The sequence below is a fragment of the Lampetra planeri genome, chromosome 6 (genome assembly GCF_965212315.1).
Source record: "Lampetra planeri chromosome 6, kcLamPlan1.2.h2, whole genome shotgun sequence".
Lineage (NCBI taxonomy): Eukaryota > Metazoa > Chordata > Hyperoartia > Petromyzontiformes > Petromyzontidae > Lampetra > Lampetra planeri.
This window is the reverse complement of record NC_136112.1, coordinates 422,847-438,269: the sequence shown is the minus strand read 5'-3', so window position 1 is coordinate 438,269 and position 15,423 is coordinate 422,847. Positions and strand designations below refer to the sequence as shown.

The window sequence follows — 15,423 nt, the reverse complement described above, 5'->3', positions numbered from 1 at the left end:
CTCCTGAGTCCAGGGGAGGAGAGGCTCGAGAGCGGACCCAGGGGGTGGGACCCTGGGGTGTGACCCTGGGGATGTGAGCCTGGGCGTGTGACCCTGGGGGTGGGACCCGTGACATTCGAGACGCACTCGAGTCCCTTCTGCGCGTATCCAGGGCCGGCGGGAAGGTGGTCACAATACCCCCCAAACTTACCCAACTAACACGTTAACTATCCACCACTGCTCAGGAACTCTACACCATCACCCATCAGTCTCAACACCACCAGCGCCGCCCCTCCTTTATGTTCCACTGTATTCGTGTGGCTCCGCGAGCCTCGCCCGCTCCCCAGGGGTCTCATGACTCAAACATCCCTCCCCCTCTCCCAGGTCCACCAACACAGAACGTTGTTAGCACAACCCGGACCAGATCACTACATTCCCGCTCCGCGCCCTGCCGAGTTTCCTCTGCAGCAGCGCCCCGCGTGTAAAGTCTCCAGAGCTCACTCGGCGCAGGGAATCCACGATGCAAGAGTTCCAGAAATCCATGTTCCGGGTTTTTGCAGCCGCTGAAATTGGCAAGTGAGACAAAGCCCTCCTCATGTGGGAGCGGGCACAAGGGCGTGTCGATCTGCCGGCTGGGCAGGGCCAGGCAGGGCTCATATAACAGCGCGGAGAGGCGCGCGACGAGGCTGACTCTGGTGATCGCCGTCTCTTTCTGCGCCACTGCTCGGTGAGTCGCGCGTGCGCCCTGCCGCCCCCGGAGCGAGGCGGGTCCAGGGGGTTCCAGGGAGTTTCTCGGGGTCCCGGCTCCCAGACCGCCCGCCCTGACCCGAGGCGGAGACAGGGACCCACGCGATCGGGGGGCAGGGATAACAGAAGCTCGCAAACTGAGTTGAGGTGTCTGGCTAAGGGCCGACGCTGCGCTTAAAGTGCCGAGCGCTGCGCGCAAACAGAACGCAGACCCCCCCCCACCGCTCCCTGCGCCCAGCGGCAGCGGCGGGCGTGGCACTGCGGGCTGGGTGTGCGCTGCGGTGGGGTGAGTCGAAGCGTGGAGCTGCAGCCGGGCGTGGGAGGTCGCGGTGGTGTAGCAAGAGGCGCGGAATGTGGAGAGGGGGGCGCGGTGCAGGGGGGAGGTGCAGGGGGGGGGTGCAGGGGGGGGAGGGTGTAGGAGAGGGGCGCGCGGGGCTCGTTCACAGAACTTGCCCCGACAGGAACCGTGGGCTACTCGGGGGAGCTTTGCGTCTTTGTTGATACTCTGCGTGAGCCGTGGAAAGGGGAGCGCTCGTTCGGAGTGCTTTCACAACCGTCGGTACACGCCTCGTGACACGGCACAGACCCGGTAACAGAAACCATCTTCACCACAGTACACACACTACAAACACCACAGTACACACACTACAGTACACACTCCACCTTCACCACAGTACACACTCCACAGTACACACTCCATCTTCACCACAGTACACACTCCATCTTCACCACAGTACACACTCCACAGTACACACTCCATCTTCACCACAGTACACACGCCACAGTACACACTCCACCTTCACCACAGTACACACTCCACAGTACACACTCCATCTTCACCACAGTACACACTCCACAGTACACACTCCATCTTCACCACAGTACACACTCCACCTTCACCACAGTACACACTCCACCTTCACAGCAGTACACACTCCACAGTACACACTCCATCTTCACCACAGTACACACGCCACAGTACACACTCCATCTTCACCACAGTACTCGAGCATGTGGTACGGGTGCAAGGCTCGGGGTGGAGGGCCGACGCTTGAGTCGCGGTTACGATTCAAGAATCCATTCTGCGTCTCTGTTCAGTCTCGGTGGGGCGGATGGAGGGAGGGAGCGGAGTACGGGGGGGGGGTAGAGGGATGACGGTTGAGTTTTGGGGAGGGCTGGGAGTGGTCGATGGGAGTTGGGAAGATGAGGGGATTGGGGGGGAGTTGAGACTCCGGCTCCGCGGAGTCGATCCGTGCCGTGTTTTTTTTAAATGCTCGAAGCGTGGCCGCTGCGTGTGTGGAACAAGGGAGCAGAGTGCAGAGTGCAGAGCGGATTGCACACATCCCGTCAGCCACGCGGCCTGCGGGGAGTGCAGAGTTTGCATCAGCATTGGTTCAACATTAGGTGTCTCATCCGCAGTCCGGCTTCGCGTGACCACACACGACAGGAGATCTCTTACCGGGCGCGCGTTTCGGTCATCCTCACCGGCGGAGGGATCCGCTCCGCGTTTTGCGCGTTCGGGTTCGGAAACCAGTTTTGTGTTGCAGGTGCGGCTGGGAGACTGGCAGAAGAGCGCCACCACCCCCACTCCACCCACCACTCCACCCCCCCACCACACTCCACCCCCACCCGTTTCCATTCCCTCATCGTAGCCTGGCCCAGGGCGTTGAGCGCGATGTTATGAGAGCAGTAACAGTCGTCACGAGCAGTAACAGTCGTCACCTGCGACTGTTACCAACGCGACTCGCCAGCGTCGCCATTCGACTACTCGAGTCAGCTACGGCCTCCTGGTCTGGTAGCTGCACGTCCCGCCTAACCCCCCCTCCCCCCAGAGTTATTCTCGAGCCGAGACACTGCTCTATCCACTGCTGGATGAGGTCGTCTCGAGCCGAAACACTTCTGACCCAGAGGGCACGAAGTGTGGGCTCGAGACAATTGGAGTTCATTTTACAACAACACGGAACTGTGGCTGCTGCTGCTGCTGCATTGGCAGTGGCGCACAAACAACGACGCGTCCCTTGTCACTAACACCTCGTGTGGCCTTAAAATAAAATATATGATCGGTGACGTTTCGGGCAACGATCCTCCACAGCAGAGCGGTGACGTGTCGTCAGGCGACGGAGCGACATCGTCGCCAGTTGCTGGCGACGATGTCGCCTGGAACCGCTGCGGCGCATCGCGTGCTCGGGGTGCGGGCAGTCGATATCCCGGCAAACAGGGGTCTGGGAAAGGGGGAGGAGACCCCCTTAGAGGCTCACAGGGGTCTGGGCAAGGGGGACGCAGACCCCCTTAGTCGCTCACATGGGACGAGGGGGCGGTTTGGAGACGGGGAACTGCGAGCGCGTGAGCTGCTCCGAGTCCACATCCCGCGGAACGGGGTCGGCCCGAGTAGCCCCGGGGGATCGCGGGGGTAGTCTGCGGGGGTAGTCTGCGGGGGTAGTCTGCGGGGGTAGTCTGCGGGGGTAGTCTGCGGGGGTAGTCTGTGGGGGGGGGTCTATCTTTTTAGACGCTGCGATGGCGAGGAGATGTTCGCTTCCTCGCCTGCGACGCAGGAGGTGATGGGTTCGTTCGGGGACCCTCCCGACGCCTGTGCGCGGTGTCGTTGCGTCGTTCTCTCTCCACGTGGTGGACGCGTCGGTTCTTGTCCCGGGTTCCTCCGGTGTTGCCCTCCACATGGAGAAGAGGCGTTCGGATTGTTTGACTGCTCCTATAAATGATCACAAATGAAGGTAACGTCACTCGATGACCTATTACAATGTGGCCAGATCGCCAGGTAAAGTGTTGCTTTACCTGGTAACATCGTTTTGTTATTATTTTGACGCAGTGTTCCAAATGCCTCTGTGATATATACAAGACACTCACTCCGTCTGTGTCTCTCGACGTGTCCGTGTGTCCGTGTGTGTGTGTGTGTCCGTGTGTGTGTGCGTCTCATATCACCGTGTTTTGTATCCCTAAGTGTCAGAGCGCAGTGTTTATTTATGAGTTTGTGTGTGTGTGAGTGGGTGTCATGTATCCGGGCGTCTGAATGATCCGTGTATTACGGAGCGTGCGTGGGTTAATGCGTCTCGGCTATTGCTGTTTCTCTGTTTTCGTGTCTTTTGTGTGCGAGCTCATTAGCAATGCTGTCTGTGGCTCTGTGATCACACATCGATCTGCCTCTGTGCAAGCGCGTGTGCATCTATATGTAGATATGTGTCTCTCTACACGTATCACTGCGTGTCTCGATGTATCCGAGTGTGGGTCTCCACACGTATCGAAGTGTGTCTCTCTCTCTCTCCACGTATCTAAGTCTCTCTCTCTCCACGTATCCAAGTGTGTCTCTCTCTCCCCATCCCCTGGCTGCATCCCAGACCTCAGTGAAGACCCCCCACCCCTCCCCCTACCCCTCCCCTACCCCCCTACCCCAATCCCCTCCTCCTCTCCCCCCCTCCCCCTCTTGGCTTCTCCTCCCTCGCGAGCCCCGCGGCGCCCCGGGCGGGATGGGTAGGGGGGGGGCTCGTCACGTGCCCCCCGTGCTGTTTGGCTCGGACGAGACGCGGATTCGCGTTCGTGTTATTCCTCCTCCTGCCAGGCGCCGAGTCGTTTCATAATCGCGCGATTGGTCCCAGACCTCGTCCGGACCCCTGTGGCCGAGTGGGGATGAGTGCTGCCACACTTGGGGTGCGGCTGGGGGGGGGGGCGCTCCTGTCCCCCTCCCCCCTCCGCGCCTTCTCCTCCGCACCGGTGTCCGACTCGTGTCGCCGTGTCCCTGTGCGCGGCTGCTCAGGTCCCACTGCACGCTGCCAAGATGATGGTCCACGAGCTGATGAAGCACATGAACCGCGGCGAGGGGGACACCGAGCTTCCGGTGAGTCCCCTCTCAGGGGTCCCCCCGGGACGGGGGGGGGGGGACTGCTTCCCTCGTCGGGTAAAAGGCGCAGCCCTGCAATTGCTCGCTCGCGCTACTGCTGGGGAAGTGGCCTCCGCGAGAGGGAGCTGCCGAGGGTATTTGGCCTACTCTTCCCACGCTGGCCAGACGTGTGGGAAGTACCCCCACACTTTAACCCACCGGCCACACGCGAACTGCCGATCTACTGTGCCTCTGAACTTCTTTCGCACCCTACGTAGCCGACCGTGCCCATCGGAGGTGCGGGGCTAATCGCGGGCAACCCGTTCATAGTGTACCCCTCTCCCACCGCCACGCCGCAGATTCCCTTCACCTCGTTCCGCGGGGTGGAGAAGACCCAGCCCAACTCCAACGCCAAATCCGATGCCGAGGCCATCGAAGCCGCCATCAAGACCAAGGGTGCGCACCACTCGCCACAGCTCGCCACAGCTCGCCCCCACCCACACACTCACTCACTCACCCACACCCCCACTCACTCACTCACACCGCCACTCACTCACTCACCCACTCACTCACTCACTCACCCACACAGCCACTCACACCGCCACTCACTCACACCGCCACTCACTCACTCACACCGCCACTCACCCACACCGCCACTCACTCACCCACACCGCCACTCACTCACTCACACCGCCACTCACTCACTCACACCGCCACTCACCCACACCGCCACTCACTCACCCACACCGCCACTCACTCACTCACACCGCCACTCACTCACTCACACCGCCACTCACCCACACCACCACTCACTCACCCACACCGCCACTCACTCACCCACACCGCCACTCACTCACTCACACTGCCACTCACTCACTCACACAGCCACTCACACCGCCACTCACTCACTCACACCGCCACTCACCCACACCGCCACTCACTCACTCCGCCACTCACTCACTCACACCGCCACTCACTCACTCACACCGCCACTCACCCACACCACCACTCACTCACCCACACCGCCACTCACTCACCCACACCGCCACTCACTCACTCACACTGCCACTCACTCACTCACACAGCCACTCACACCGCCACTCACTCACTCACACCGCCACTCACCCACACCGCCACTCACTCACTCCGCCACTCACTCACTCACACCGCCACTCACTCACTCACACCGCCACTCACCCACACCACCACTCACTCACTCACACAGCCACTCACACCGCCACTCACTCACTCACACAGCCACTCACTCTCACCGCCACTGACTCACCCACACCGCCACTTACCCACACCACCACTCACTCACACAGCCACTCACTCACTCACACAGCCACTCACTCACTCACACCGCCACTCACTCATACTGCCACTCACTCGCACCTCCACTCACCCACACCGCCACTCACTCATACTGCCACTCACTCGCACCTCCACTCACCCACACCGCCACTCACTCACACCTCCACTCACTTACACCGCCACCCACTCACTCACACAGCCACTCACTCACACCGCCACTCACTCACTCACACCGCCACTCACTCACCTCCACTCACTCACTCACACCGCCACTCACTCACTCACACCGCCACTCACCCACACCGCCACTCACTCACTCCGCCACTCACTCACTCACACCGCCACTCACTCACTCACTCACACCGCCACTCACCCACACCACCACTCACTCACTCACACAGCCACTCACACCGCCACTCACTCACTCACACACACAGCCACTCACTCTCACCGCCACTGACTCACCCACACCGCCACTCACTCACCCACACCGCCACTTACCCACACCACCACTCACTCACACAGCCACTCACTCACTCACACAGCCACTCACTCACTCACTCACACCGCCACTCACTCATACTGCCACTCACTCGCACCTCCACTCACCCACACCGCCACTCACTCACACCTCCACTCACTTACACCGCCACCCACTCACTCACACAGCCACTCACTCACACCGCCACTCACTCACTCACACCGCCACTCACTCACCTCCACTCACTCACACCGCCACTCGCCACTGCTCACCCAGCACTCGCCCCTCCCCCGCGCCCGACAGGAGTGGACGAGCTGAAGATCATCGACGTCCTCACCGACCGCAGCAACGTGCAGCGGCGCGCCATCGCGCAGTCCTACCAGCAGCTCTACGGCAAGGTGAGGGGGGGAGGTGAGGAGGGGGGGGGGTGAGGAGGGGTGAGGAGGAGGGGGGTGAGGAGGGGGGTGAGAAAGGGGGGGGTAGTGAGATCCTCTTCTTCAAAATCCAAATACGGGGCCCAAGCTGGGACGGGGAGTGGAGGCGCCGTGGCCTCGGGCGAGGAGCGACGCGGAGCCCCACAAGGAGCCCCCTCCACCTCTTCACGGGGAGTTCCTGACCCCTCACGGGCCCCCCCCCCTCTCCCCCACCGCATCCCCGTCCCCCCGTGCCCCGCCCCCAGGACCTGCCGAGTGCCCTCAAGGCGGCGCTGTCGGGACGCCTCGAGTCCGTGGTGCTCGGACTCCTCAAGAGCCCCGCCGAGTTCGACGCTGACGAACTCAACTGGTCCATGAAGGTGAGGAGGGTGAGGAGGGTGAGGAGGGTGAGGAGGGTGAGGAGGGTGGGGGGGAGTGAGATGTTAAAGGGTGAGTGGAGGATGGATTGGGATGGAGGGGGCGAGTGGAGAGGTGAGTGGAGGGGGTGAGTCGTGGGGTGCGGGTGTGAGGGGTAGAGGGAGTGGCTGGGGGGGGGGGGCGAGGAGGGCGAGGGGTTTGGGTGGAGGTGAGCGGATGAGGTGGTGAGCGGGGGGGGGGGTAAGGAGATGAAAGGGGGTGAGTGGGGGGGGTGCAGGCGGCGAGGATTTGAGTGGTGGAGCAGGGTGAGGTGTAGTGAGAGAACGTCGAGGGGGTGAGTGGACGGGCTGAGGAGTTAATGGCGAGGGTGAGTACGTGGAGGTGAGTGGAGGTGAGTGGAGGAGAGTGGAGGAGAGTGGAGGTGGATCAGGAGCCGTCGTCTCTGCTGGAGTCGCGGCTCTGGGTGGATCGCGTCACGCCCGCTTGGCAGCGCCGTGGGACCGTCGGTGCGATGTCGCCCTGTGCGGTGACTCCTCGATCCCAGCAGCCGCGCCCTCCACGAGGCCTCCTCACGGCAGCAGCAGCAGCAGCGGCGGCATCGCCGTGGCCCCTTCACTCGCCCAGACTCGCCTCTCGGAGTCACAAGCCTCGTTATCAGGAGGGTTGGGATGTTCGCCATGAGCTCCACCATTGTTGAGAGGTTGGCTTCGTGTGGGAGGGAGCCCGATAACCCCTGGAGAGAACCCAGCACGCACAAGAAGTAGGGGCGGAGAGCGACGACCCTCAGTGCTCCGCACAGATGGATGCAACGATCCATTGCGGTGCTGCCGTCCGCTGGCCTGTCGACGCTTACAGGACGAGCTGTGAAACCGGCCCGGGCAGTCTCTCCCATCGCAGCGCGTCCCGCGAGTCGCTGCCAGCACATTGCGGTCACTGGCGGAGACCATAGGATGTGAATACCGTGGGAGCACACTGTACCATCAATCGCACTGTACCATCAATCGCACTGTACCATCAATCGCACTGTAGCATCAATCAGACTGTAGCATCAATCAGACTGTAGCATCAATCAGACTGTAGCATCAATCAGACTGTACCATCAATCAGACTGCAGCATCAATCAGACTGTACCATCAATCAGACTGTACCATCAATCAGACTGTAGCATCAATCAGACTGTAGCATCAATCAGACTGTACCATCAATCAGACTGTAGCATCAATCAGACTGCAGCATCAATCAGACTGTAGCATCAATCAGACTGCAGCATCAATCAGACTGTAGCATCAATCAGACTGTAGCATCAATCAGACTGTAGCATCAATCAGACTGTACCATCAATCAGACTGTAGCATCAATCAGACTGTAGCATCAATCAGACTGTAGCATCAATCAGACTGCAGCATCAATCAGACTGCAGCATCAATCAGACTGTAGCATCAATCAGATTGCAGCATCAATCAGACTGCAGCATCAGTCAGACTGTAGCATCAATCAGACTGCAGCATCAGTCAGACTGTACCATCAATCAGACTGTAGCATCAATCAGACTGTAGCATCAATCAGACTGTAGCATCAATCAGACTGCAGCATCAATCAGACTGTAGCATCAATCAGACTGTAGCATCAATCAGACTGTACCATCAATCAGACTGCAGCATCAATCAGACTGTAGCATCAATCAGACTGTAGCATCAGTCAGCCTGTACCATCAGTCAGACTGTGTAAGAACAGAGAGACTGCGACATTCCGTGTTCAGTGTGTGCGTGGGTGGCGCACAACACCTGTCCCGTCACCTCCTGCCAGCGAGCCTCCGACGCCTCGTGGCCTCAAGGTGCACCCAGCCTGGCACAAACGCCGTGGTGACGTCACCACTTACTAGTTGAGTGTGTGGCGCGCGTGTGTGTGACGAAGAAGAAGACCTGGGTTCGACTCCCGCCTGCGAATATCTGAACGGGTCCTGGGGTCGACTGAACCCTAAACGAGTACCTGGTGAACGTCGTCACTGGGGAGGCGAAGGTGGCCGTACGCGGTGCTGGTCACGTGTGCCGGTCCGGCCGTGACTGCACTTGCCCGAACAGCGTCGTGTGGGCTACACGGGGATGTTTGTCTTTGTGAATGGGTGTGCCGCGCGTAGGGGTTGGGCGGGTGTGGGGGGGGGGTCCGCGTCTGGGATGTCTCGACGAAAGACTGCGAACGCGACTCCGCGTGTGTGTGTGAGCCGTGTGTGTGTGGGAGCCGTGTGTGTGTGTGGGAGCCGTGTGTGTGTGTGGGAGCCGTGTGTGTGTGTGTACGGGAGCCGTGGCACAGCGGTTAGCGCACTGCACTACGAACCCGGCGACCCGAGTTGGATTCCAACATCAGTGTCGAATATTTTAAACGGTCCTCGATCTCCCTCGGTCTTCAACGAGTACCTGGTGCGATGCATACACACAGGCACTGGGGAGACAAAGGCGGCTGGGCGTGTTGTTGTGCCGTGCGGGCCTTTGTAGGCGCTCGCTTAACAGCACCTGCCCCAACAGTCTGCTGGAGGCTATACGGAGGGCCTTTGACTGTATTTGTGGGTGCGAGTCGAGAGAGAGCGCGCGTGTGGATGTGGGTGCGCGTAAAAGGGTTTACGAACCTTTCGACAGTGAATGGGTGTGCCCGCTCGCCCCACCGCTCGCCCCACCGCTCGCTCCACCACCTCGCCCCAACTTCCACACCCCCAACCCCGCCACCGCTTATTCTGGACCCGACCCAGTCCAGCGCCTGGCTCAGCCCGGGCTCCCCGCGCCACGGAACAGAGCCCCCCCCACCCCGTCTCTCTCTCCCCGCGCCACGGAACAGAGCCCCCCCCACCCCGTCTCTCTCTCCCCGCGCCACGGAACAGAGCCCCCCCCACCCCGTCTCTCTCTCCCCGCGCCACGGAACAGAGCCCCCCCCACCCCGTCTCTCTCTCCCCGCGCCACGGAACAGAGCCCCCCCCCGCCTCTCTCTCCCCGCGTCATGAGCAAAGCTGCCCGAGCGCGCCATCTCACAGCGCTCATCGCGGCAGGGCCGATGCGCTTCATGTTCTACCTAAACACGAGACCGCCTCCAAGTCGGTCACTCTCTGTCCGCTGCTGACCCTCGACATTCCTATGCCGAGAGCAAGTCCATCCCCGACGTCTGGCTAACGTTCACCGCAAAGTGGTGCCAAATAGCGGGGTGGGAATCGATTTGCTCTGTCGATGGTTTCCTCCAAGTTGCAAACATTCACGCAATGTTAAAAGCAACAGACCCCGCTCACAAGTCGACCGTTAATCGAATCGCCAGTCGGGGGGGGGGGGTGGGGGGGTGGGGGGGAGGTGGGGGGAGTGGGCCGGGGGGGGGGCAGGAAGGGAAGAGTCGAAGCACCTCGCACGATGCCCGCCTGCGTAGGGACGCAGATCAGACGCTGCTGTAGCTGCTGTAGCTGTAGCTGCTGTAGCTGTAGCTGCTGCTGTAGCTGTAGCTGCTGCTGTAGCTGTAGCTGCTGTAGCTGTAGCTGCTGTAGCTGTAGCTGCTGCTGTAGCTGTAGCTGCTGTAGCTGCTGCTGTAGCTGTAGCTGCTGCTGTAGCTGCTGTAGATGTTTCACATCTGTGTTGACGCCACTGTACGCGGCCTCGCTCCGTTTCCTGGCAGTGAGATCACTGCCTGGGCAGCGGCGGCGGCCCGACAGCTCGCGGAGGAAGCCCGGGGGGGGGGGGGGTCGGATGGGCGGGGGGGTCCCGCTCTGTGAAATTCCACTCCGGTCCCGTCCAGATTTAGTGGTTGGGACGAGGGTGGGGGTGGACGAGGGTGGGGGTGGACGAGGGTGGGGGTGGACGAGGGTGGGGGTGGACGAGGGTGGGGGTGGAGCGTTGCTCAAGCTGTAGAGAAACCTTCCTGCCCTCTCCCCTGCCTGCCCTCAATCCCTCCTCCCCTCTCAATCCCTCCTCGCACTCGCAGCAGTGACGAGAGCAGCGATACATTGCAGGGCTGCCCCTTCACCTTCGTAATTGAATGACGTCGTTAACCTCATCCCCCGCACCCCCCCCCCCCCCCTCTGTCTCTAGGGCCTTGGCACGGACGAGGAGACGCTCATCGAGATCCTCGTGTCCCGCTCCAATGCGCAGCTGCGCGAGATCGGCAAGGTCTACAAGGCCGGTGGGTGCCGAGTGTTGCCCTGCGCCGGTTTGTCGCGGACTCGCGGTCGTACTGGGACCCTCCGCACGCTCCCCGTTCCAATATTCGGTTTCCCTTTCGGAGTCCCCTCGCATCATCTCGCTCCCTGGCTTCTCCGAGCAACATTTCCCGGTCTGCACTCACGACGTCGGTGCTCTTTGTTGCTGGCCGCTTGGCGCTTTGAGTTTCTGGCCTCTCGATAACCGTGATAAATAAATATGCCCCGAGTCGGTTCTGATCTCGCGCTCTCCCTCGTTGTCCCCCCGCCGCGTCCGCTCACGAAGTGAACAAGGTTGAGCTCGAGAAGGACATCAGCTCGGACACGTCCGGAGACTTCCAGAAGCTGCTGCTGGCGCTCGCCAAGGTGGGAAGCCTCGGCAACGCAGCCCTGCCGCCAACAACCCTCCAGCTGCTGGGGGTCCCCCCAAGAGGCCCCCTGCTCCCCATCGTTCCCTCCTCTGATCTGTGCTCTTCTACCCCCTCCCCCCTCCTCTCCAGGGGAACCGAGATGAGAGCAGCAACATCGACGAGGAGCTCGTGGAGCAGGACGCGCGGGTGAGACTCGCACGGCGCCACACAGCGCCACACCACCACATCGCCACAGCGCCACACCGCCACAGCGCCACACCACCACATCGCCACACAGCGCCACACAGCCACACCCCCACAGCACCACACCACCACATCGCCACAGCGCCACACAGCACCACACAGCGCCACACCACCACAGCACCACACCACCACACCACCACACAGCCACAGCACCACACAGCCACACCACCACAGCACCACATCGCCAGAGCACCACAGCACCACACCGCCACACAGCGCCACACAGCGCCACACCGCCACACAGCACCACAGCACCACACAGCGCCACACAGCGCCACACCGCCACAGCGCCACAGCACCACAGCACGACACCACCACACCCCCACACCACCACCACAGCACACCCGGGTTCGCCGTTCCCTGCCAAGGCCGCCGTTCCCTGCCAAGGCCTCTTTAACTGCGGACACGTGGTCAATGCTGCCGCTCTACCAAGGTGGACATCCGCTGCTGCTATCAATACCCGGGATGGAGCACCCGTTGAGCGTTACCCGTTGCGTGCTGTGCGTTGCTGGCCGCTTGGCGTCGCGAGGCCTGCGAGGGCCGTGCCGGGCGCGCGAGTGATTGAGTGGAACCCCCCCCCCCCACCTGCGCAGGATCTGTTCGCGGGCGGCCTGCAGAGGAAGGGCACCGACGTCCCCAAGTTCATCAGCATCTTCACCTCGCGGAGCCTCCCCCACCTCAACAGAGGTGCGTGGCCGCCAGCGGTCACCGCGACCTTGCGCGTGGATTGGGTCCGTCCCCCCCCGCCTTGTGATACGTCCTCTGACCACCTCCCCCCCACCCCCGTGTGTACGTGTGCAGTGTTTATTGTCTACAAGAACTTCAGCGAGATCGACATGGAGGGCACCATCAACAAGGAGGTGAAGGGAGACGTCAGGGACACGTTCCAGGCGCTGGGTGAGTGGGCGCCGTGGAAGCCAAACACGCAAGGGAGCCTCCAGCCACACACACAGCAGCACACTCACCTTGCCAACCCTCACCCACCCACACACACAGCAGCACACTCACCTTGCCAACCCTCACCCTCACCCACACACACAGCAGCACACTCACCTTGCCAACCCTCACCCTCACCCACCCACACACCGACACTCGCCCTGCCACCGACCCTAACCCAGTGACCCGAGCGGTGCGTGATGATGTTGATGTTGTTGTTGCAGTGAAGTACATCCAGAGCCCGCCCGGCTTCTTCGCGGACAAACTCTATGAGTCCTTGAAGGTGAGGGAGGGCGGGGGGCGTCTCGGGGGTCATCGCGTGCCTCCAGTAGCCAGGCACACAGACACGCTCACGCACAAAGACAAAGATCCCCCGTGTAGCCTTAACAGACTCTTGCGGCAAGTGCTGTTAGCGAGCACCTAATGAAGCCAGCACTGCACACAAGGGGCTGGGTGACCAGCACTATACCCGGCCGCCTTTGTCTCCCTCGTGGTAGTATTTACACACTGCACCGGGTACTCAGTTGAGTCTGAGTCGACCTAGGGTAGGCCCAGGACCAGTTCAGAGGATCGTCACTGGTGTTGGCTCCCTACGTGACTCTTGACGTGCAAGAGACCACCCCCCCCCCCCCCCCATGCAGGAGTGACCCCAGGTGGACAATCGTGACCCCGTGTGTGCGTGGCAGGGCGGACTCAAGGAGAAGGTGCTGACGCGTGTGATGGTGTCGCGCTGCGAGGTCGACATGATGGACATCCGCAAGCTGTTCAAGGACAAGTATGGGAAGTCGCTGTACTCCTTCCTCACCGTGAGTCCCTCTCAGCAGCCCGATAGCCCCCCCCCCACCCCACCTTACAACGCGACCTCGCGGTGAGCCCTGACGGGCGACGATTGTGGCAATGGGCAGTCTCCGGAGCAGGGAAGGAAGCGACTGTCTCTCAGTGCAATGCCCCCAATGGTGAAGCAGCTGCTGGCGCAGAAGTGACGCCTCCTATCTGCTCTGTGAAGTGAGTGGTACTTTCGTAAAATGTCGCCTATTACACACACCACAGTGCACGGATATTGTCACTGGTTAGCTGCAGTGTTGACGAATCTGAGGCCTCATGCTGTCCTGCACCACCACAGCTCCACGGAGTTGTTCCAGACTGATGGGCGAGTGACCCCTCCCCCCCCCCCCCCTGATGGGCGAGTGACCCCCCCCCCCTGATGGGCGAGCGTGTGTCTGTGTCGGGGCAGGCGAAGACCAAGGGCGACTACCAGAAGATCCTGTTGGCCATGTGCGGCGGGGATGACCTGTGATCCTCCACGGGGGTCCAAGCTGCGGGGGCGGCCGTGGGGGTTCGAAGAGGAGATGCACGGATCAAGATTCCCCCTACCCCCCTCCCGCACGCATACATACACGGGGCTCCGAGTCGCGCCCATGTCAATATTCAATTGTGTTCTTAGACTCGCCATCGACACCATCATCATCGCCATCATTGCCATCACCACCGCCGCTCTGCACCGTGGAGACCACGTGGGTCGGGGCTCCAAGTCGCCGGGTGCTTTTTTTTTCGCCGATTATCCCAGCGATGCCGTCCTCGTCACCGCGCGGACTCACCGCGTGGCATCACCGCGCGGACTGGCCGGGCGGTGATGCCACGCGGAGTCACCGTAGAGTTCCACTGCTTCCTTTGCCAAGACGCGAACCGGGGTCGTGAGGTCGCGAGGTTGCGACTTGGGGTCTGGAGGGCGCCCACCGTCCGGTTGGCACCCTCTGTGGGTCGACTGCCACCGGGTGACCGACGCGCGGGTTCGCTCACAATCGCCACGCCGTCCCCGCGCGACGTCGCGAACCAGGCCACGGCGCCGTCTCGCTCGCCGCTCCACGGAGACGGGAGCGTTGTCCGCGGACCAGAGGAGAGCACGTACCACGTGACGCGCCCGGTTACAATAGCAGTCGTCACTCGCAACTCGCGTCACCGCTTCGCGGAACCTCTTGTCGCTGGCAACTGCCCCGTCGCGCAGACTCGATAGTGCCTCAATAAATCCTGTAACCTCCTCCTCCTCGCTTCAGTCTCGTGATGTCTCCACTGGACGGGGCCAGCGGCCCGGCGAGTCGAAGGGGATTGGTGGGGGGACGGAGCAAGGAGGTGAGGGCAGCGCTCCCCAACCTCGTTGGCACCAGGGACCCGTTTCGTGGAAGACATTTTTTTCACGGGCGGACGGGGGGGGGGGTCATCATTGGGTCTTTCCACCTTTTCAAAGAAGCTCTCCGGCGACGTTTGTTTTGTACTCATTGTGGCTACTAGGGGTTAGAGCTTGAGGGCTCACCAACACTGAGACTGAGACGAGTGCGCCGTGTGGGAAAAAGGCGCGGACGTAAGTGGTCAATAATAAAACCATGGGGGCGGGCCACGCGCGGACTCACCGCTCGCCTCCTGCTGCTGTGCGGCCCGGTTCCCAACAGGCCACGGACCGGTACCGGTCCACGGGGTCTGTGTTTAAAATACTTTTTACTTTAGCAGGGAAGGCCCACTGAGCTATGTAGCTCTTTTTGCTAGCACAACGAAGTGGTTCATGTGTAAAT

At 61.4% G+C, this 15,423-nt stretch overlaps 1 protein-coding gene across 2 annotated transcripts; it reads left to right on the top strand.

Moving 5' to 3' along the window:
- The first annotated feature begins 458 nt into the window (after positions 1-458).
- LOC144719310 (annexin A2-like) lies at positions 459-14,895 on the top strand. Of its 2 annotated transcripts, none has more exons than XM_078595140.1 (13): positions 459-706; positions 4,493-4,573; positions 4,915-5,011; positions 6,654-6,748; positions 7,030-7,143; positions 11,200-11,290; positions 11,593-11,672; positions 11,807-11,863; positions 12,514-12,607; positions 12,722-12,817; positions 13,081-13,139; positions 13,543-13,662; positions 14,091-14,895. In XM_078595140.1, exons 2-13 carry the CDS (start codon positions 4,514-4,516, stop codon positions 14,151-14,153), a joined length of 1,026 nt encoding a protein of 341 aa, XP_078451266.1. In that variant the 5' UTR covers positions 459-706; positions 4,493-4,513; the 3' UTR covers positions 14,154-14,895. The 2 variants fall into 2 exon arrangements, with proteins under 2 accessions (XP_078451266.1, XP_078451267.1); XM_078595141.1 differs by lacking the exon at positions 459-706 and adding an exon at positions 1,168-1,315.
- The last annotated feature ends 528 nt before the right edge of the window (positions 14,896-15,423 follow it).